Source organism: Platalea leucorodia (assembly GCF_965183815.1).
Source record: "Platalea leucorodia genome assembly, chromosome: Z".
NCBI classification, from domain to species: Eukaryota; Metazoa; Chordata; class Aves; order Pelecaniformes; family Threskiornithidae; genus Platalea; species Platalea leucorodia.
In genome coordinates this window covers 30,797,809-30,820,921 of record NC_138858.1, presented here as the reverse complement: position 1 = coordinate 30,820,921, position 23,113 = coordinate 30,797,809, and the positions used below count along the sequence as shown (strand labels likewise).

At 37.4% G+C, this 23,113-nt stretch overlaps 1 protein-coding gene across 1 annotated transcript in view; it reads left to right on the top strand.

The window, feature by feature from the left end:
• Window positions 1-23,113, top strand: part of LOC309602931 (histone-arginine methyltransferase CARM1-like) — a gene marked incomplete at both ends in the record, with an annotated part of 76,101 nt that overhangs the window by 10,375 nt on the left and 42,613 nt on the right. Inside the window, one exon of the mRNA XM_082337103.1 lies at window positions 15,788-15,913. Coding sequence (XP_082193229.1) covers window positions 15,788-15,913 — 126 coding nt within the window. The remainder of the gene's footprint in view (window positions 1-15,787; window positions 15,914-23,113) is intronic.

Genomic DNA, 23,113 nt, shown 5'->3' with positions numbered 1-23,113 from the left:
GTTACTTCTGCTGCACTTGATTTGAACTAAATTAGGACTTTGAACATCCAGTGCTCATGTCAAGAAGAGATAGTGTGGATGGAAATAGGTATAATGGAAAACTGCATGATTTTCCATTTTTGTAAGCTTTTTCTTTTTTTTTTTTTTCTTTCCCCCCCCCCCTTACTTTCTAGGTAGGCACCATACATCAATGAAAATACCTGCTTAAGCTTGTACGTGTTTGCTTTTAAATGTTCTGCAGTGCTGCCCAGATATTTTTAATAAAAGTGTTTGTTTCTTAAGGAGTTCCTAGCCTAACTAGAGCACAGAGGTGAATGAGAGAAGAAAGAAAGAAGAATCATCTTTGGTTTTTAGATGACAAAGCTAAGGAAGAGGACACTAACAGAAAGTTTTTTAAATCTAGGAGTCAGCCACTTAGTGCCACAGTAAATATTTAGATTGTGTTTAGGATATGTTTTTAATTAAAGGAGGAGAAACTAACGCCCTCTGAAATAGGTTTACTTTTCTGGGTTTGTTTTGGGGGAGAGAAGGGAGGTTATTCAGGTTTGTAGGGGCATGGGATTATTTTGCCTAATTACCTAAATTGCATGCCCAAAGAAAATGAGTGGATAGATGCCAAGAGAGTTTTATTTAAAGGCCACTGATATTAATGGAAAGGTTCTTATTGACTGAAACGGAGCCTGGATCAGCTCCTGCTTGTCCTCTTTCTGCAACCGAAGCCAATTAAAGGGATCAGTGTATTGTAAAGGCAACAAAATGGCAACTGAAAACTGGGATCGCTGAGATGTTTTCATAGCTGGCAGAAGTTGTACTCAGCAATGCATTTAGTGCAGTGGACTTGCACTTCTGTCTCTTGTACTCCAAAAGCCACTACTGTTTTGTTCTGTGTACTACAGGTGACTGAATTAGTTTTTTAGTACGTGGAAGGATTTCTGTATAGTAGTAATGTTATAATCCTACTCTCACAGGACACTTGCACATGTTTGTGTTAGGATAGTAAGAATCCCATTGCTAGCTCTGTTGATTTTGTGGTCTTTTCCTGTTCTATCTTGAATTTTCTGTGGTGAATTTCAATTTATTTAATCTGCAGGGGAAACTGAAGCTGTGTGTAAATATATTTGGATCTTGAGGTAAGTAGATCTAAATGTAAATTATTTTCTCCATTCAATAATCTTACATGCTATCTATAAATTAATCAAGGTCTCTGCATCTGAAAGTGTAACTTGAAAATCTTGCATCCATTTATGTTTAGCTATATAATGTTAAGTGAGTCAGGCACAAATCCTTATCCTGCAAAAATGTGTACTAGTTAATTTGGCCTCTGTGATTTATTGCCGTTGACTTCAGTTGGCAGCATTCCTGGAAGTAATGCGGGTGGCATTACATCTGCATGTGTCTGTAGGATCAGGTTCTTTTTATCCAGAAAACAAATTGCAACTGTTTAATAATAGACATCTGGAAAGCAAACCATCTGCACTGAGGTCATGATGGCCTGATCATTTTGGTGCCAGCTGCTTGTATGCCAGGTTCTTCTGGCAGCTGAAGAGTGTACACTAGAGAGAGGCTTTCCATTCATTTCATACTGTCACACGTACGGAATGTTCCAAATATGCTCTGGACCCTACAGTGGCTTCCAAAACTGTAGCAGAAATGCTGTATTAGGAACTTAGATTTCCTATGGGCAGGTCTGCTTATTTGATTTCCAAAGTAGTATGATACAAAACAAGTGCAAGGCAGTGTTGGTGCAGACAGAGTGATAACAGGTTCAAACATATGCAGGGAATATTTAATGGAAAGACATTCCAATTTTTTTGTCCAAATCTAGAATTCTTCAATCTTTATTATTAGTTACTATGTTCTGATTTTAATACTTTGGCACTCTACCATGCATAGTGGCTGTGCGTTTCTGAGTAGGAAGAAAGTAAGACTGTTGTCTGGTTAAATGTTTGGCAAATAATATGTTAAAAACACTTGTGAAGCAAAAAAGCATTCCTGAAGTGGGAAAACTACTTCAAATATATCGGGTATAATTAAAATATAATAAAATAATAAAATAAGATATTTCTGCGGTTTTGGAAGTGGCAGAAGGAGATGGCTGAAAATTACAGGCTACGTGGCTAAGTATAGGGTACTGAGGTAAGGCAGTAAAGATTAGTGATGACTGAAGATTTGTCTGCATCTTTTGTTTCTTTCTTCCCTGCTCCCTCTCACTGCTGCTTAAAAAGATAAAATACATCTGACTTGTTGATTAAAATGTAACCAGTCTTATATATGTATTGGTCAGTGACTACAATTTCTTAATTTCCCTGTATTAAAATTGTCACTCATAAAGAGAAGGCTAGTTTCTTTAGATATCCGTGGATAAGAGATTCTTAATTTAATGCTCTCTTTCCTTTCTTTCTCATTATTAAAAGGTGAAATTTTCAGGAACCAAACCCTATGTTTTAAATTTACATTTGATGATGCTTTGCATTAGCTGCTAAATATTTAGCCATTAAATTTAACATGTTTAGTCCTCCATACAAAATGAAAGAAGCTTGTATCTCAAAGTGATACAGATTCATTTCTGCTGTCATTTTTTGCTGTGCTGCACCCACCAATTATTTAAAAAATACTGCTGCTGAGTATATTGGGCTTTTCAATCCAGAGAATATTGTGCTTTTCAATCTGTTTTTTTTGTTATAATTTAAATACAAATGGTTGAAAGTCATGTATCATCACAACTTTTCCTTGATAGGTTTATGGTAGCTTATTCTTTGTAAGTCTTACTTAATGTAAAACTGTAATTGAAATGCAATGTGTAGACATAAAATTAGCAAAAATAAGGTAAACGTAAATATGTATTATAATTAGAAAAGAAACAAAGTTGCAAAGTGAGACCACAAGTGTGGCCTTCTCTTTCTGAAATTCTGGTAACTTTGCACCAGGCCCTTCCCCTCCACGGTATTTTTGTATAAAGAAGGAGATGCACTGACTCATTAATGTCACTAGCAGTGTGAAATCAGTTTACGACTAGCAGGATGAGGTATTATGAAATGCTATTCTTCGTTTTCTTACTCTTAAGTCCTTTAAAAGCACAAGGAAGTAGCTTATACACTGCCATTGTATTCTTTGTATCCTATCTTACTTGAAATCCCAGTGCTTTATTGCTGCAGTGTCTCTAAGCTGCAGTGATTTAAAACCACAGTAGTGTGAGATTAATACTTGCTGATTTAAAGTTAATGAAACTGTGCTTGTTTATAATAGAAAAGGAACTCTTTAGTTCTTCTAGAGATACTAGTGTATAATTGAGAAATAAATTTCTCAGACTCAAAACACTTCTAGTTTAATACCTATCCAAATAAGTATTCATTTTTTTAAAGTATGTGATTTCTCGAAAGGTTGCTGTAGTATGAATAAAGTAGATCTCCTATTCTGTGCCTCAGATTACACTCCCATGGCAGTTACTTAAGAGTAGTTGCTTGAGCTCTGGCTGCCTTACAAAATACATCCAAGACAGTCAGGATACCAAGAGGGTGGTTGTCCTAAATCGTCACCACTGTGAATCTATGTCACAGAGATTCTTTACACCTTCTGGGTGCCAGTTTTAGTCACATACAAGGCTTTAAATGGTGCAGTTAATACTTAGAGGAGGTATCACTAGTGAGATTACAGGCAGGGGTGGGTGTTTGGATGAGGTGGCTTGCGTATCAGAAAAATATTAGAGCCCGTGATTCTAAAGAGAAACTTGTCCTCCTGTCTCAAGTTTTTTTTTAATAAATCGAGTTATGCTTTTGAAACTTGGATGTGTCAGTTACACCAGTTATTAGAAGAAGTAACTTGTTCTAGTCTATTGTTGTTATTGCAACATAACACTTCATCTTCTTGATGCTGACCGAATAAATAGGAATACTCTTAAAATTGGCACTACTTGTTCTGTACCACAGTATTCTTTTTACATCGCTTGCAATTGGTGACTTTTGATCTGCTTGTGACTACATGTTTTCTTTGTTAAGCTGCATGACTGCAGATAAAGGCAGAGCTCTGTTTAGAGGTTGACAGACCAGCACCCTGACAGGTGCATGGTAAAAACCAGCTATGCCTTCAAAGGTCACGTTACATATTAACTCAAGACTGTGTTGTCTGTAGATAACTTCCAGACTTAAGCCAGTGTCTTTGGAAGATGTCTGTTGCTGTGTGAGTGTACCAGCTTCGGTTAACTGTTACTGAGGGATGTTTACATTGCACATAGTTGTGTGGGGTAAACATTCTTTGTTGTGTTTGGTGTTTTAAAGGGTGTCATGAATCAGCTGAAGGAACCGGTGGTGTGATACAGGAAATTAGTAAGCGGGTGTATTTGAAGCCCACTGTTGGTGGGGCTGTGTTTCTTTCATTTTGTATTTGCATCAATGGTAAAAGACAAGATGATGTTCCAGGATGTGAATTGCTTGGAAATTTGTTTTTGGCATTAGCCTTCTGCATGCGGTAGGTGCTGATCTGTGTTCAAAATGGGGTACAGGTGTACGGAACAAAAAAAACAGCTGAAAGGCATATAGGAGTAGATAACTGTGTCAGGTTATCTTTGTTCTAAAGCTGATTAGCATTAATTATTAAATTAATGTAAACATCTTCTTCCTCTTAACCACAAAGGCCAGGAAAATCTTAAAGGAAAAATATTTTGTCATTGGGGATAGGGTAAGGAGAACTGGCAGGGAAATACCAGCAACTGTTAAATCTTACATTCCCTGAAAGAGTTCTTACACTGAGGAAAAGTCATTCTGTGAGGTGAATGCCTTTTCTGGTGATCAAATGTTTTGGCTAAATACCAATTAGTTTCAAGGTGTGTACCTGGGAAGTATTTAAAAACCACTTTGATGGTGTTTAAATAGTTCTCAATAGATCACCTAACATCTTAATAGGAGAAAGAGCGAAATAATACTTTTTGTAATTTTTAAAAATTGTAAGTAAATAAATATTTACAAAAGTAAATATTTAGTGCTAATTCTGTAGAAAGCATCTATGGGTAGGTACAGGTATCTGCAAGGTAGATTTTATTTTCCAAGTAAACAGCCAGTGCTTAGACATATTTCCAGCAACAGGATAAGGGGTTTTCATTTCAGTTATCATTGAGCACTGAGCTGTGAAAGTGAAATTTTGCAGAGCTTGTTCTTTTGTTTTCTTTTTGTCTAGGTTCATCCAAGCCCCTCTGCCCCATTTCTAGGTTTTATCATGTTTCTTTTCAGACTCTCAATCCCAGGGTTTTCTGCCAAGGAAAACCTTCCCAAGATCTCTTTTGAAGAGGAGCAAAGCAGCAAGACTTCTAAAAAGATTACTGCTAACTCTTTTTTTTTTATTAATATGCTGAATAAGGAAAAGATTTTAAATAAATTAATCAGTTGTTATTTTTCTGTCTAGAAATCATTTAGCTAATATTGATTTCAGAGGAATATATTTAATCAGATCAGCTTACTACACTAATGATTTGACTTTGTTGTTTGTGAAGTAGGTAGATAATGCTATGAATATATGAAATTTGAAATTAACATGAAATTTGAAATATGAAATTATTAAAAATTATTAAAAGAAAATTGTTAAATAACATAAACAGTAATATTTAATTATAAAATATATTTTATTATAAATATTAGATCTTAAATAAAAATTATTCTAAAATGTGAAATTTGCATTTATTAATTATTTTTTAAAATTGTTCGTGCTTGTGGGGTTTTTTCCTCTCCCTTTGCAAGAAAATGGTACTCATTTGTTACCTAACAGGGCAGCTGTTTATTCTGAGCTTGAAAGAATCTAGGCCTCCATGTAGTAACACACCTGTGCTTAAATTACACAAAATTCAGGCCTGTACTCCTCATTGAGGTTGCAGCCAGTTCATATGCCATCAAAACAGTAAATTAGGACTTTTTGTCTACAGTGATAGTAATGTTAAAGCTCTAAACAAGTGAAGTGTTACGGTAAAATAATGCCTAACTGGGCAAGACTCCAAGGCTTAAATCTCAGAACACCTTTTTCCTATCTTGCTTTATGTGAAAGAGCAGATTTTTTAGACATTTTGAGTGTGGTTGTTCTTGATATAGGTAAAAGAGGTAGGAGACTTGTTCTCTCTTTTTATTATAAGAGCAGGTATAATGCAATATTTGTATTTTAAACTGCCTGCTGACTAGTCACATTGTGCCACACTACCATATTACTACACTACAGCCCCTGTGTACAATCATCTAAGAACATCAGGGAAAGTTATGGAGAGAAGAATTAGTTTCAAGTGAGTATGTAAGATTATCATACGAATATTTGTTCCTCTTTCTTCCTAATTTAATGTCCTCTTATTCCCAAGCCTTTATTTCATTTACTCACTATGTTTCATAAATTTAAGAAATCAGTTATAAGTTGTATGGAACATTCTTTCAGCTGTTGTAATTTGGTTTAAAAAAGCATATGTCTGAGTCTTGAAGGATTTTTGCCATTGAAATAATAGTAGTCTAAGAAAAAGAAATTCCGTAGTGTAGGTTTTTTTTTTTTTTCTGATGTGAACCCAATAACCTTTTAAACTTTCAAGCTTTTAATCAGAAGTATAGTATTTCAAAGTTTATAGACTAAATACCATAAATCACACATAGAAAAGGAGTTACTTTCTATGTAGAGAAGAGAAGGAGCTTTGCACACTTTTGTGAGAAAAGATGGTATAATAATGCTACCTGTCTCTGGTTTACCGTATCATTGTTGAGCTTGCTTGGAAATCTAGGTGCCTCATATTTGTTTTCCACCGTAAAGTATAGGCTGATAAGAAGAGAGATGCCTGGGAAGGGGAGGATGCCACTGGCATGGAGAAAACTCTTGTAATCAAAATCTGACCTAGTAAAAAGTCCTTACACGTTTTGCCCTGCTAGACTGTTTTCCTTTCTGCAAATGCAGTGGGAACAGTCTATGAGTGAAAACATGTCATTCTGGCACCTGGGCTCCTGCAGCTAGCCAGTCTCCAAGGCAGTGTTCACACAGCCTCCTTGCTTGGGCTTCCCTTCTGCATCCATGATGCACCTGGCCCAGTGCAGGGCAGCATCCCACCTGGTGCTGAGCCACACAGTGGTGCATGATGGCCTTTAAACCACTTAAAACGAAAAAGGCACAAAACCTAAAAATGACTGTGTATGTAAGAGGAATAAAGTGAGAGGGAAAAGCAAAGAGAAGTCAACTCTGTGAAGGCTGGGTGGGAGTAGTGGGCTCTGTCCCGGGGATTCCTCCTAGTTCCTTGGAGCACTGTTTAGGATTTGAGAGAGTCCTGCTTATGTTGCCTTTAAACCATGTAAGTTTTGTGTGTCCTTTAAAAGGAAAAGACATGCTGTTCTGAAATGCTGAATTGCCCTCCAAAGCTTAACTTAAAGTTACTGTACTATTCTGTAGATGTTCCAGTAGCTGGGAAGTGAGGGGTTTTCTTCAACTCTTTTGTTTCTCCTGTTTACAATAAAATTATAAACCCTTTCACAAACTGTTTTTTTATACAGGGAAGTGTGCCTTTAGAGTATCCTGAAATGTATCCTAATGAGAGAGCAAACATAGGGCCCATCGGGGAAGTAGGCCTAATTTTTTCAGTGGTGCATAGACCTTGGGGATGTGCTCCACCCAAAATGGATATGAAATTATTTTAAAAGTCAGGCTGAGGAAACAGAGGTGATCACAGAGAATGTCTAGCATCTGTGAGTAGAAAAGCAGTGCTATCAGCAATGTCCTTGTCCACCTCAGCGCAATAACCACCTACTAGTCCTGTTAAAGTCTTCTGTAGTTGTTGACTGTTGCAGCTGTACAGTGAGCTGTCATATTCAGTGCAGTCCAAAAGCAACAAATTGAAATGGTATTGATTCTGTGTACTGAGTTTGAAGTGTTATTTACTCCCCCCCCCCCCCCCCCCCCCAGTTAAAATGGAAAGAGAATTTCCCTTGCCTTTCAAATACTTCTGCAGATTAAGACACTGGCTGCCATCTTTATTGCCTTGAGTCTTGATACCAAAATATGGATTCTGGTGCTTTTCTGTCCTTTGTTGTTGTTTTGAAATAACACAGTGTTATGCTGCCTGTCTGTCAAGGTGAAGAAAGATCTGTACAGATCTGTACACAACAAATACATTTTTACTGATGCTGTTGTACTATATAGATTACAGGCTGGCAGGAGGAAGGATGCGAACATCTGGGTATTTGCCCTCTGTTCCTTACAGGTCAGAAAATAAGTGGGGAATGTCCACAAGAGCTCCAGTGAACATGTAGAATATTCCAAGTTAGCAGGCAATTGATTTCACTATACTTTGGGCTTAACTATGATATATTAATTGTAATTGGCAACTAATACATGGCAGAAGACACAATGAGTGAGAGTCTTTGGATTGAACTGTCATTGAGTTGATTCCAAAATGGCCATTAGCTCAGTCAGTGTAAATGTGGGTTGTAGGAATATTTAAGTGACAGCTGGAAGTGAAAATTTCTGAGTGCCATATTTCATTCTCTTAACATGCACCTAAAATTGGAGTAATACTTTTTTTTTTTTTTTCCTGATACTGCTATGTGTAGTACTTCAGTGTTAAGAGTACAGACATGTTTTGTAACTACTTTGAGATACACTTAGATTTGAACTTTAGGCCAATACCATTGTAGTCTTTCCACAACACAGTCACTTATTAGACAGGGTAGGACTCTCCCTATCTAGTTATGCTCACGTTGCTGTATTTGAGAAAAATGTGAATGTTTATCCCAAAATTTGATCTGGAAAAATAATAGTTTAAGTAACTTTTTTACAAAATATTTGCTATGTGAAAGTTGCTGAATTACAGCTCTCAGTAAAAAACAAACAAACAAACAAACAAACCAAAACCAAAAATGGGTAATTTTTAAGTGAAGGCTCAGCCTTTCAAATGGAAAAATAGCCTTCACAAATTGTAATGAAAACTTATGAGTACATTTCAATGAGCCTTTCCCATGATACCTCCAAGGGGAATGGGCTGTCATCAGTACATAGCAGCTCCACATTGAAGTACAGCACAATAAAGACATGGACCTGTTGGAACGGGTCCAGAGGAGGGCCACAAATATGATCAGAGGGATGGAACACCTGTCCTATAAGGAAAGGCTGAGAGAGTTGGGGTTGTTCAGCCTGGAGAAGAGAAGGCTGCAGGGACACCTTATTGCGGCCTTTCCATACTTAAAGGGGGCTTATAAGAAAGATGGAGAGAGACTTTTTAGCAGGGCCAATAGCAATAGGACAAGGAGTAATGGTTTTAAACTAAAAGAGGGTAGATTCAGACTAGATATAAGGAAGAAATTTTTTACAGTGTAGGTGGTGAAACACTGGAACGGGTTGCCCAAAGAGGTGGTGGATGCCCCATCCTTGGAAACATCCAAGGTCAGGTTGGATGGGGCTCTGAGCAACCTGATTGAGTTGTAGATGTCCCTGCCAATTTCAGGGGGCTTGGAGTAGATGACCTTTAGAGGTCCCTTCCATCCCAAAGCATTCTATGATTCTATGAGCTGTGAAGAAAATATAGTTATTAAGCATGTCTCATCATTTCCTTCAGCAAGAGTGGTACAGTGGGCCTCTCATGTTTATTCAACCACCCTTTTAATGCAACTTGCAGGAACACCATTGTTTTGGCATGTCAGACAAATTTGATTTTAATCAGCTAAAGAGTTCAAAATTTAGGAGAGATGGGATTGCCAATCAGCACAGCTGCATAAGATATGCTTCCCCAGAAATGGGACTGGAATAGAGGCTGTCTAGAAAAGCCAGGTGTGAATCTATTTAAGTAAATGCTGCTGTATTCTTTGAGAAATGCCACATCATACTGTCTGAGTTTCGTAGTTTTTAAAACCTTTTCCTTGGTTATTGGTTAAAAGGAGTATCCATTGGTCAGTAAATTTAAGTGAAAGAAGACAATTTCAGGATATGGCCCTCAGGATATGGCTGACCTTTCATCCTCTTGTATTCTTGTTTGTGAATGGATTTCTTGCAAACCTCAGTCATTTAGGTTCATTGTGTCTAAATTTTGATGGAGTCACTTCAGGCTATGTCCGCTAAGTCTGTTTTGCTTAGATGAAAAACTTCATGCAAATCTTCTCTTTACTGTTAGCATCTATCAGGTGAAATGTTAGCCATATGCTTGGTTTTCTTCTGAGCAGCTACTGATTTTTGTAAAGCTTTTTGTGGTATTCTGAATGAAAGGTGCTATATGCAGTAGACTGTGACATAGTTGGGGGAAGACATGCCTTCTTGATCTTTAAACTTAGAAACCTTGATTTTCTTTGAAAGGAATTGTTCAGAAACATTTGTGCCCTTGAACACTAGGCAGTCAAAGCTGCAAAAGCTGTGATTGGTTTATTATCTGTTGTATGAATATTAGTTATTATGAGGACTTTTTTTTTTTTTAAAGAAAAAAACAAGTACCAAGGGGTTTTTGTTTGTTTGTTTCTGAATGCAATGCAGTTTTTTTCTTTTCCATTTAATTTTCTTAAATTCTTTCTTAAGCCCTGCTAAGACAACCTGTATGATTCCACAGATTTTGAAATTACATACACTCATGACACATTTCTCATAAATCCATTTCACTTGTAAGGTTATATCTATATGCACGACAGCATAGTAGGAAGAAGCAAAAAGAGAGTCCTTGTAGTAAACTCTGGTAAAATCTGTTTCACATGTTGAATAAACATAAAGACTTATGGAAAGGAACTAATTTCTCTCACCAACAGAGAAGGTGCTGTATGTGAACTGTTCTCATAGGCTAAGTAGGGATTTTTTTTTTTTTTTTTTTAATGCTGACTTTTGTAACAAGGGTAAAGGAAATGTCCTTGGCACCCTCCTGTAGTAGCCTGTTTGTATTGTAAATAAAATAAATACACTGTGACATGGAATTCATGATCTGGAGTCTTATTTCAAGGAGCTGCATTGAAGAATAGTGTTACTGCCTTATGTTTGGGGCCACTGTACCACTGTCCTGGGTTTAAACAATGCATATTGTAGTTTCTGAATTTCATCTTTGTTTATGAATTGCAACCTTTTGGCTTTCCCTCAGCTCTCTTAGAAAATAGTTCTTTGTTGTTGGGGTTTTTTTTAAAGGTAATGTAGTAGCAGAAGCTCTTCTTGTTCTTGACATCCCTTGCTAGTTTTAAGTCTAGCTGAACTTTGGCTTTCCAAATACCAATCCCTCATGGCTGGATAGATAGATTCATTTTTCATGTTCTTGCTTTTTTGGCAATAAATATGTGAAATGAATGCACGAGATTTCTGAATTGTATATGATGGCTGTGGCTTTAGGGGTGTCAAGCAACCAGCAAAACTTGAAATACTTAATACTCCTATGATACGACCTGTTTGGTATGATCTTAGTGTGATCACTGTAACTGTACGTTGGGAAATTAAAGTAGAATAAATTTATAATTACAACCCATACAGGGAGTAAAACTTTTTTATATATGTACATGCACGATATTATATATATATACACACAACAGATACACATTTCTAGGACATAAGTAGAAATAGAAGTTAAAGCATTTTAGTATGTCTAGCTGCATATTTAGACCAACTCCCAATTGTTTTGTTTTTTTTTCTCTCTCTAAGATATTCCCAGTTATTAATTTCTCAAGAAACTTCCCAATGACACATCTGATGTTCTTCAGCAAACTCTGTGTACGGAGGGTTCTTTACCAGTATAGGAGCCAAGCTCAGATTGCATGTTTCTTTTCATACAGGCATCCATGTTTAGGATTCTATTTAACTTCAGATCAGCCTCATCTCCAGAGGCTACTGATCATTCACTTAAGGAAGAAGCAGCCTTGAGGCTCTTGTCAGACTTTTGACTACTTTCCACCTCTTTGGAAGTGCTGCTTTTCCTGGGCTTGGCTGGGTACCATCATCTTTGGCCTGAATTAAATGTAACCTGTGAATGACTACCCTACAGTTTGACTATCCTGAGGACAAATTAATACCCATTGTGAGATAAAGTTTTCCATGCTTTGCAGGGTGGTATTCAGCTCTCACATGATGATAGTCAGTTTGCTTTGGGATGGCTGGCTGTTAACACAGCTATTGAGCAATACTGTGCTAACTATTGAATGATTTGTTTAGTCTGAAATAATCACCATAGAGATAACAGGTATTTTTGTTGAGTTCAGTGGAGATTAATCTTCATTAGTCTGATGCAGCAAACTTCTGAAACTTCTTTTAATGAATACATTTATAGTGAGGATTTATCAAGGTTCTGTGAGTGTATAATCTTACAAAAACGTTGGACTGTTTTACAGGTGAACGCCCTCCCCTAAATTAAGATCTGAATAGGAGAAAACAAAAAGAAAAGATCAACATGTTTTCATCCTGCTCTGTACAGACTTCTTCCATGTTATGTATTCTGAATGTAATATGTATTCTGAGGATGAATATACAAATATTTTTGTTTGAAGATTTTATTATATCTCTGTGGAATGTTATCAGGCAGCACTCATTCCAACATTGTTTTCTGTGCGGTTTTCTGAATAACAATCTCTGTGTTTGGACCTCACACATGGAATGAGGCAGGCGTTTATCCTCATTCTTCATGCAAAATGTCAAATATTTAAAAATAATTTCCAGGTGTATATACATATATGATAAAAAGCCTTGCATAGTCTGCATTAGGCCTGTGGCCTGTTCCTACCAATGGCAATTCTGTTTTTTACAGGACCATTGCATACAAAAATGCTTATACAGCTGTGCTATATCAATGTGCTTATGTCCGAGTTCAAAACAAGTCCATATCTGTTTAGTGTGCTTCTGCTTTCATGGGGTAATAGGCCCTCTGCTTTAGCTACACCACTGTCTCACATTCTCCCATTGGCCACCTCGGTAAACAGCCTGGCTTCATCTTCTCAAAGACCTCCACATAGGTGTTAGGTCCCCCCAAAGCCATCTGCAGGCTGAATAAACAGCCCATTTTGGGCCTCCAGTACAAAAAAAAAAAGCATTGATACAATGGTAGAATCACAGAATGGTTTGGGTTGGAAGGGACCTTAAAGATCATCTAGTCCCAGCCCCCTTGCCATGGCAGGGGTACCTTCCACTAGATCAGGTTGCTCAAAGCCTCATCCAGCCTGGCCTTGAACACTTCCAGGGAGGGGGCATCCACAGCTTCTCTGGGCAACCTGTTCTGGTGTCTCACTACCCTCATCATAAAAAATTTCTTCCTAATATCTAATGTAAAAATACCTTCTTTCAAATTAAAACTGTTATCCCGCATCCTATCACTACACTCCTTGATAAAGAGTCCCTCCCCGTCTTTCCTGTAGGCACCCTTGAAGTACAGGAAGGCTGCTATAAGGTCTCCCTGGAGCCTTCCCTTCTCCAGGCAAAACAGCCCCAACTCTCTCAGCCTGTTTTCACAGGGGAGGTGCTCCATCCCTCTGATCATCTTTGTGGCCCTCCTCTGGTCTAACAGGTCCATGTCTTTCCTGTGCTGAGGACCCCAGAGCTGGATGCAGCACTCCAGGTGGGGTCTCACCAGAGCAGAGTGGAGGGGCAGAATCACCTCCCTCAACCTGCTGGCCACGCTTCTTTTGATGCAGCCCAGAATATGGTTGGCTTTCTGGGCTGTGAGTGCATGTTGCCAGCTCATGTCCTGTTTTTCATCCACCAGTACCCCCAGGTCCTTCTCCTCAGGGCTGCTCTCAATCCCTTCATCTCCCAGCCTGTATGCATGTTTGGAATTGCCCCAACCCACGTGCAGATCAGTATGAATGAATGGAGACATAGGTAAAAAGACAATTTCATGTGTGTCCTGAGAGACAGTGTGAGCTAGAAATGGGTTGATTTACTCCTGTATCACTCTACATTGAGACTATTTTGCTTTTACAGCAAGCTTGAATGTTTTCTTAGTAGTGATTATTCTAAATAGCTGATGCAGTATATATATATATGTTTTTAAAAGTTCTTGTGAAAGATGGCATTGATGGTTATGGGTGGAAGAAAAGCTTGCATTTTGTGAAATATAAAAAAATGTGTGCTTCAGCTGGGACTTCTGGAACACCAGAAGTCCATGTGCCGACCACTTTGCAAATCTATGAAATGCTTTGGCAAACTGTAGTAAGCCCAGATAGTTAGGGAACCGCAGTGCATGGTGTACAAAAAGAGTACACCAGAGGAGCTGGCTTTGTTCAGCCCGGGGAATATAAGGCTGAGTGTTCATTCTGTTAAAGAGACAATGGTGACAGATTGCGTCAAGCCGAGTTGTCTGCCTTCAGTTTGTTCACAAGCCTAAATTATAGAAGAGGGTACAAAAACAAATGAGCGTGCAGATGTAAAAGTGCCAGCCCAGGTGGGATGTATCCCCTTTCTTGGTAACATATTTTGCCTGGTTAAAGTTTATTTGACATGTGGAACATCATATAGTGGTCTTTCTCTCTGTTCTGTTCACTTCTCATCACAGCAGATGCTATGAAGTGTAAGGCTTAAAAAAAAAAATGTACTGGGTGCCTGTGTGGTGTGTGCCTATGTATGCCCTCTCATTCTGATCCTTCAAACATTGCTAGCAGAATAACATAGCTCAGCAGTGTATAATTAGCTTTCTACTGAGCTTTTAATAATAATTTATTTATTACATCTTTTGCTTTCCAAGATGTGTATTTCCTTCCCCTTCATTCTGGCTTTCCTTTAGTTTTTTCTCTTGCACACTTTTTAGTACATTGCAGTGTATCATTTTTCTGTGTTACTGCCAGTTTGTGAACTTTTGCTTTTAGTTGTCTTTCTGTTTTGCCTTAAATCTTTTACTTTTTCTAGTTCTGGTGGTGTTTTTTTGTTTGGTTTTTTTTTTTTGTTTCATCATTTATCCCCAGAAGGATTAAATGTGCATGGGAGAAGCATAATAAATGCTAGTTGTCAAAGTGGACTAAAATGCATGAAAGAATGATCCAGGGATATTAAGTCCTGGAGCTTTGCTGTTTGATTGATGAAGATACATGTAACACAAAGCCCCTGTAATTTAAAAGCTTTATCTATTGTAGCCCATGTCCATAGCTGCTGTTTGCACGAAGTTCCCTTTCAGACCTCTTTCAGGTTTCTGAAAGTGATAATGTGCATCTTGCTTGATGTGCTCACACAGTTGCCTCCTGACAGCTGTGAGGCTGATAGTGAGACAAGGTGTACTGATGTACTGCACCACTTAAGCCTCTGATATTGGATCCCCCTCGCCAAGGGGAGCATAGTACAGAGGCTTGCTCTCTGCTGCTCCTGTTCCTAGCTCTGAAGTACTTATGTGTTCTTCATTGCCTGAAAAATGGCATTATTTTTTCTCACATGGTATGCTTATTGATAGTTTTCATACGTGGTGTGGTACGTAGTGTGTTTACTGGAAAAAGCTAATTTACTTCTCCTCATTTAGTAAATGTAATTGATCCCTGACTCTTTATCCTGCCATTTCATTTGCCAGAGCAGGATCTCTAGAGGTTATCAGGACATCGGCACATAGGATTATGGAAGCAAAAGAAGTAGAAAAAATGTTAGTTTAAGACATTGTTAAGATCTAGGTAAAAATTAATTTAGTCAGCTCTCTTTCTTTCTTCTGGGGATAGGGCAACTTCAAGAAACTATGGATGATAAGTGGGATGGAAACTGTAGGTCACTGGAAAATGGGCTTAAGAAACAACATGTTAGAGAAAATGTGTTTTTGCTAAGTTGTGTACTTCAAATACATGCTTATGTGTATTATGAATCGAAAGAGACTTCTAGTTCATTATATGCTTTTGTTTTTAAGTGCTAAAAGTTTTCTAAAGTATTTTTTTCCCTTCAGCTGATGGAGTCTGTGTGTTTAAATGCTTGGTTAACAGAGACACAGAATACTGTCGTGTGGGAAAACAGTCTGTGTTAATTACGCTGGGATACAACAGTGCCTTGCTCCAGTTCAAGTCACAAGCTGGTAAGTACATCTTCCATTTGTGAGCATCGCCTCCTTTGTGCCGTGCTACTGTATTGATCAAGTTCACTTTGAAATATGTTGTCTTCTACCTGTGTTTCTTGTTAGCTATTTAAATATTACATTTGGTTATGGTGATTTGTGCAACTTCATTTGCCTCTAACCCACTGCAGCTGCCTTTTCTGGAGTACGGACCATTCACATAGTGGACATAACATTTTTGCAAAACAACTGCAGATTAATTTTCTGAAGAAACCAAATGCAGATAACACATTCATATGACTTAACTTCATAAGCTAATAACTTGTAAATGTAATGCTTTGTGTGGGCAATCTGCCACTTGTTGCTCCCCATTCAGAAATTGTCTTGCAGATCAGTTTGTCTGTATAGTTAATTGAGGTAGTTTTAACATACTCCTGCAGTTCTTAGGATAGATACTCTGTGTGGTGATGCTGAAAAAGAAACTCATTCTGTTGTAGAAACATGACTGTATTTTAGTAGAATGTTGAGATCTGTATTTTTATACTTCTACCTGACTTGTGTTTTTGTGAATCCAACAGCTGAGACTTTTTAATATGTGCTATCCTCATGTCCTCATACTTGCTTTTGGAAAAGCGTTCTTAGTTTTTATGCAAGGAAATTCAGAAGGCTGCGTATTTATTCTGAGTAGTGTGGCCACAACTCATTTTGAAATTGTGTAACTATAGGTAACATACGGCTTACTCTTTAGCAATAACCAGTTTTTATATAGCAGCCTACATGAGTAGGTCTGGTGATTTCCAGGGGGCCATTATAGTTATTTCCATTTTATATTGTGTGGAAACTGAGGAACAGAGCAATTAGATTTGATTTTTGGCAGCTTATTTAAAGACACATACATGTTTCAAAGCATCAAGGACTGAGAATTTGGATGTAGGTGGGTTTGTTTGTGCAATGAGTTGCTAGTCCTGTGTCATGTAAACACAGTACTTGAACTCTTGAGTCCCACTCTACTAGAAAATAGTTTTTAGACTAACCTGATATTTTCAGTTGGGTGACAAATCTTGATTGCCTTTGAAGTCCTGCCTGGTTACAGCCTTTCATCTATATCCATCAAGAAAAACTGTTCACATTTTCAACCTCTTACCTTACTAAAACAATATGAATGTAAGCAAAGAATGACTTCAAGTGTCTGTTGTTTTCTTATTCTCTCTATCTGAGTGTTACGATTCAGTATTGTGCTTCCATTAATTTATTTGTTTTGAGACTGCAATACAATATTGTGTCTTCCAGAGACCCACATCATAACTGAAGCGATAATTGGGATTAGGTTGTTTAGTAATTTATTAGCTCACTGCTGAGATAATTAATAACTAATAATTAAGGAGTCAGGCAAGTTTTTCAGTACTCTTTGGTCTGCAGTCTCTACCATGTCTTGCCTACCTAGGAAGGTTCTGATTCCAAAAGGCACAGATAGTTTGGGATCCCAAGGCTAAAGAAGTTTCTCTTAGTGCTCTTCCCCACCTTTACAAACAAGTATTTGAAAAAAAATCCAGCTAATTTCTGTACAGTTTGGTATTCTTCCTGAGAGGAGTGCCTTGAAGATTAAGTGGTGAATTCAGTCCTCTCTTTAACTATATTCCTTCGTGATTTGTGTTTAGTTTATTTATATAGCTACGTATTGTGAAATAGATAAGAACAGTATAGATAAGTCTCTTACTTTATTACTTCTGATTGCTTGTTAACATGACAAAATTGAGTGCTTTATATATTTTTCCATCTTTAAATCTCATGGGAAAATAAATTGAAATGGCCTGTTAGTCCATGCAACAACTCCTTGATAAAATGACAGGAATATAATGGATTGGTCAAAGTAAAGTCTGTTCAGATTAAATGACAAACCTGTTGATATCAAATGGAATGTGTTGGGTGCTGCAATAAGCTGAAAGTTACTTGTAGGATATTATTTCCCCATGCCATAGGAATAGCTTGCCGCTACCTTCTAATACATGTCCAGTATATCAAATAGCACCTAGTCTTAAGAAAGTTACATGTTTTTACAAAGAAGTCAAAGCTATAGAGCAGAAGGTAACCTTTTGTTGTTTGCTGTTTACAAGCATAGGTGTTACTCTCAGTTTTACGTATTTGCAAATGTGTATGTGTGTATAATAAAAATAATGCTGTTATTAAAAATGGACTGAAAACTCCTTTTTCATACATTAGAAGTGTTAGTTATGAAAATGCATTGTAAAAGTCTTAGGTTTTTTAAGTCCTCTGTCTTTCAGGAAGGTAGCGGAGGATGAGGAGTGAGGAATGGAGGGAGAGGGAAATTCATGCCCTGCTTGTGCCCACACAGAGAATTGCTGTTCTGGTTCCAGCATTTAGACAGTCATAAATCATAGACTGTATCTTTCATTTCCTGCTGAACATATGTTAAACATCTGAGTAGGATCAAGCAGGCAGTAAAAATGAAAGTTAGTAGCCTACAGGCTTTTCTTTCAAAAACAAAGATCATTTATCTGTAACAGACCAACCAACCAGTCTGTAACTCATCTGTGGCAGACTTGGTATGTAGCTCTGTACTCCTTGGTGGAAATGGCCTGCTTAATTTAGCACAGAATTAATTCATGAGCATAGGATGAATTGTTCTTTTGGGGTTGTGGTAGAATGCACGTTCCTTTCTTCTGTTTCAAACCTCGTAACCCTGGTCTCCAGCCATTTTCACAGTGCATCCAGGCATTGAACATGCCAATATTTGGTGTCTGTAGATGTTGTTTCATTAGCACAGCTCTAATAGCTGTGCTACTTACATAGAAGCACAATACAAGTGGAACAAAAAAGTGTTATTTACAGTTTTCTGTTACTTATAGCATATAGTGCTTGCGGATCTCCACATACAGAACTGAGCTAGACACATATGTGTGTGTGTGTGTCTGTAGATACATATATATATGTAAAATATATTAAAAGCATACATTGAACTTTATATATGTAAACATACATACTGTTACTGAAGTATAATTCAAGCAAAGGAACATGGTATGTCTTATGATGATTTTTTTTCCACAAATTATTATTTCATATAATGGCATATGGATCTAATGAGCTCTAATTCCATTAGCAAGTCACACAGTCCAGAAGGAACAAGTGTGTAGAACAGAACAATTGGTGCTGGGACCCTGGTATTCGAACTGTACTCATTTGGGAAGAAGGCAAGGGTGGAGGGTGTGTTTACTTTGAACTAGATCTAGTCTGGTCACATAGACTAAATGACCATTCACTGTCGAAGTTTATTCTGGGAGTGCATATTTTGGTTTAATTTCATCCAGAAGGATTCCAGTTAGCGTGTACTGAGATCACTCAGTCATGCAATCCAAAGCACTCTAAGTGGGGACAACTAATCAATATGCCTCCAGGCCCACAGGTTACAAGGAAGCCGTTCAGCAGTTTACATCTAAAAATTTGTGTCAAATAATAAATTCAGTGAAGTAAAGGACCAGATGACTCCGTGGTTGCTTGCTAGCTTCTGTTTAAAGTAGTGATTCTGTTTTTCAGAAAAGCAAAAAAAAGAATAGTTTGGTTACCTGAGTCTTGTTTTATTTGAGTTAATTTAGAAAGCAGTTAAATTAACAAATGTCTTCAATCTTGCAGCTTGAAACTCTTGCGGAGTTTTCATTGTGTAAACAATGAGATGCAACTTGTTGAGAGGAGAATTTATTCAATGCATTGACTGTAATTGCACCTCTGCAATTCACAGTGATTGTGAAGTCCAGCATTTGTTAGTCTCAAAAGAGGGGTAGGAGGTTCTACTAGTGGAATGACTTAAAAAAACAGAAAGATTTTTACTTTTAAGCCATACTATGTGCACAATTGTAATCCCTAACTTCTCATCTCTGGGGCAGAAACTTTGGTTCTGTGTCATACGCTAGTTTCTAAATTACTCCAGCGTCACAAAGTGGCTCTAGGCTTTGTAGGTGCTTTCCCTGAGTTAATTAATTTATGTGGCTGTCCCAAACACTGGGTAGGCTCTGGGAATATGCAGCAATGAGTTTGACCTGTTCAGCTTCAATGGAATTAAGTGTCTGATAATAATTTTCCAGGTTATATTTGGAGCTGGGGACTGTGGTGTGCAAGAACAAATAACCATGACGTGATTTGGGAGACTGCTGGTCTGTTTGCAAATCTTAACAGAGAAGGCTGCCACCGACCATACCTTCTGCTGTGTCCGTATCCATTAGTCTCGCTGTTCAAACCTCTGGGCTTGCCATTGTCTCACTGTGTGGTTTTCTGTGCCATTGCCTTTCTTGATCCAGTTAGAGGCAGCCAATCACGAGTTTTGTGGTGGTTTGAGCTGACTCGCTGAGTGTGTTGAAGATGGTAGGATCTAAAGGGAAGCTCAAGACCTAATCATTTATGGCACTATTTTCAGTACCTTTTGTTTCTCCCACCTTTCCTTGAACATTTATGTGGGAATGATTTCAGCATTAGCATTTTAAAGTGTTGATTGATTCTGATTCCTGGGAGGACAAAATAAATGGGACTGGAAAAAGGTCAAATCGCTTCTCCCCCATTTTTGAGTAACTTGTAACATTCTGGTATTTTCATTGGAATTATTCTGGGCTGTTTTCTTGCTAGTTAATATTAGTGTTTGGCTTTCCAGATATGATCTGATTTTTTTTTTTTTTCTTTTCTTCTATAGGCAAGTAATCTAGCGTAGTTTTCCCACAGTTTTAGAAAAAATTACTATATGAAGGATTTTAAATTTCTAGATCTTTTACTCCTGTCTGCTAGGTCTGAGTACTGCTAGATCTGCCTGCCTGTAAATTACAATATTGCAGTGCCAATTCTGTGTTGAAGATGGTAACACACTTGTATTGGAAATTTGTCCAATCATTCAGAGTGTTTAAAAATCCAATTAGTTCTAATGTCCTGTGTTCTGGTAAGAGTGGAAGAGATTGGGGGTGGGTGGATAGTTGCTTAAAATTACAGTGCTTCATTCCAGTGAGGCAAGGTATGTCTTAGAAAATGTTGGCAGTATTTTGAAAATGAATAGCCACTAATTCAGTGCTACCAGATAGTGCTTTCATGTGAGGCACATCTGTGGCCACCAGTTCAGAAGAGGCTGTCACTAAGCACTGCTAGTCTTCGTATGTACCAAGACTTTGAGCATTCTGGCTATTTAAAACTAGAAGACACAAGTGAACGACCTGCATCAATCATATCTGTCTCAGTATTTCCATTTCATCTGATTATACTGTACTGAGCCAAATAATCTTCATTAAAGTGTAATTTGTATTCTGAGGAAGCTTGTTTACATAAAAATGATCCATTCTTTTAAGGAAGAAGAAAAGAAATGATCTAATGGTGCTTAGTTTAATAGTTCCCAAAGTATAGTTTAACATCAGAAGTTTTCCAATATCACAATAATTTGTACAACCTTTATGTAAATTTGACTACAACTTAAAAACCCATTTCTCTCTCTGTTGTCTAATACAACTCTAATGGCTGTTCTAAAGAAAGTGAAACATTTATATTTAGATACTTTATAATGCCATTTTACAAATCATGACTATTCTTTTGGTAATGTTTTTAGCGTGAGATTGAGACAGTGGGGGAAGCTTTCACATCTAGTTCACATTGCTTTGGAGTGTGGTTGCAGCTTGAAATTAAAGGTACTGCTTTAATATTCTTCTTGGTGATACCTGACTGTTTTATCAATTTGGCTTCATTTTTGTTTTATATCAGTGTGAATTACTTACTAATGGGTGGAATGTTCTGTTAGAAGAAAATCGATTTTAGTTAGGATGTTTAGCTTGGAAGTGATACAGTATTTTGCTTTCTGCTTACCAAAGAAAGCATATATTACTGATGCTAAAAATAGAAAAGGTGTTTGCTTTGGAAAAAGTATGACTTAGGAAACTTAATAACGAGATTTGGAACATGGGACATCCAGTTCCTGATGTGGAATGACAAAAAGCCATCAGTCATCTTTCCTGTAAAAATGCACAACTGATTATGAGTCCCTTGTGTGCTGATGAAGTGCTTACTGACTGGGTTTCTAAGCATTGAGTTCTCCTGTGCTGACAGTTGAAATGATTCACCTACTAGTGTGTTTGGGACAAAATCATTCCCATTGCACAAATCCAGACTCATAAAAAAAGTTTGAAGGAAGGCTGCAGAAATTCACTTGTGAAGTAGCATTTTGGTAAGTGACCTAGACTGCAAATTGTGATTTAATATTGAGTAATGTTTACAACAAAATTATGTAGCGCAGATTGAAATATTAGTAAATTAGTTGTTAAAATGAACAGAATACCATTAGTCTAATCTGCTGTGGTTTATGGCAATGGAAAGCTGTATAATTGGTTGAAAGGTATAACATAAAAAGAAAAATCTTTTGGATAAATATTGTCAAACTGCTGTAAATGCAAGGATTTCTGGGAGCTTTTTCTTTTGAGTCTGTGTGGTGAATGCTGTTGGAATTTTACTAGGGTACTTGTAATAGGTGTCACTGTGAATTTCTGAAGTCTAATACTTACAATTGAATAGAAGTAAAAAGATTGTCTTCCTCATTTGGAAGTAATACTCCAATCTCATGATCTTGGATAGTAATCTGGCCTTGATGAGCTTAGTATATTTTTACTGCATGTTTCACTTTTTTGCAAAGAAGGCATTTTATTATTTGGGTATTTTGCAATTCTGTTGTTCCAAATGGAAGACTGTGTCCCAGTTGTTAACAGGAGACAGCCTGACCTGTCTGATCATTTGACATAGTCTTGTGATAAGTTATGGACTTACTTCCATTGATTTTTTTTCAAAGTTATGACTGTACACCTCTCATCTGTTACAGGCCAAATTTACTGCTTAATATAGGTACTGCACTTTAATAGTAGCCTGCAGCAGATAGTGCAAAATAATGTGGGCGTAGTGCTTCTCCATGGCTGATATGCTAATCTCCTTAGATCAGAAAACCTAACAGCTGTTGGTAAAATAAATTTATTTATTGATTTATTGCAAGTAGTGTTATTTTGGATTGCTGCTGTGTGGAATTTGTGGGGTTTTATTCCCCATGGAGTTTTCTTTCCCTTATTCTGTGTATGTTAGTTTGGGGTTTTTTCCCTTTCTCCCCCAATAACCATCCATGTTTGGTACTGGTGACCTTTTTTTTTTGTTACTTCTCCACCCTCTTCCCCTTTGGAGTAGTGAGAGACTCCATCTGTTTTG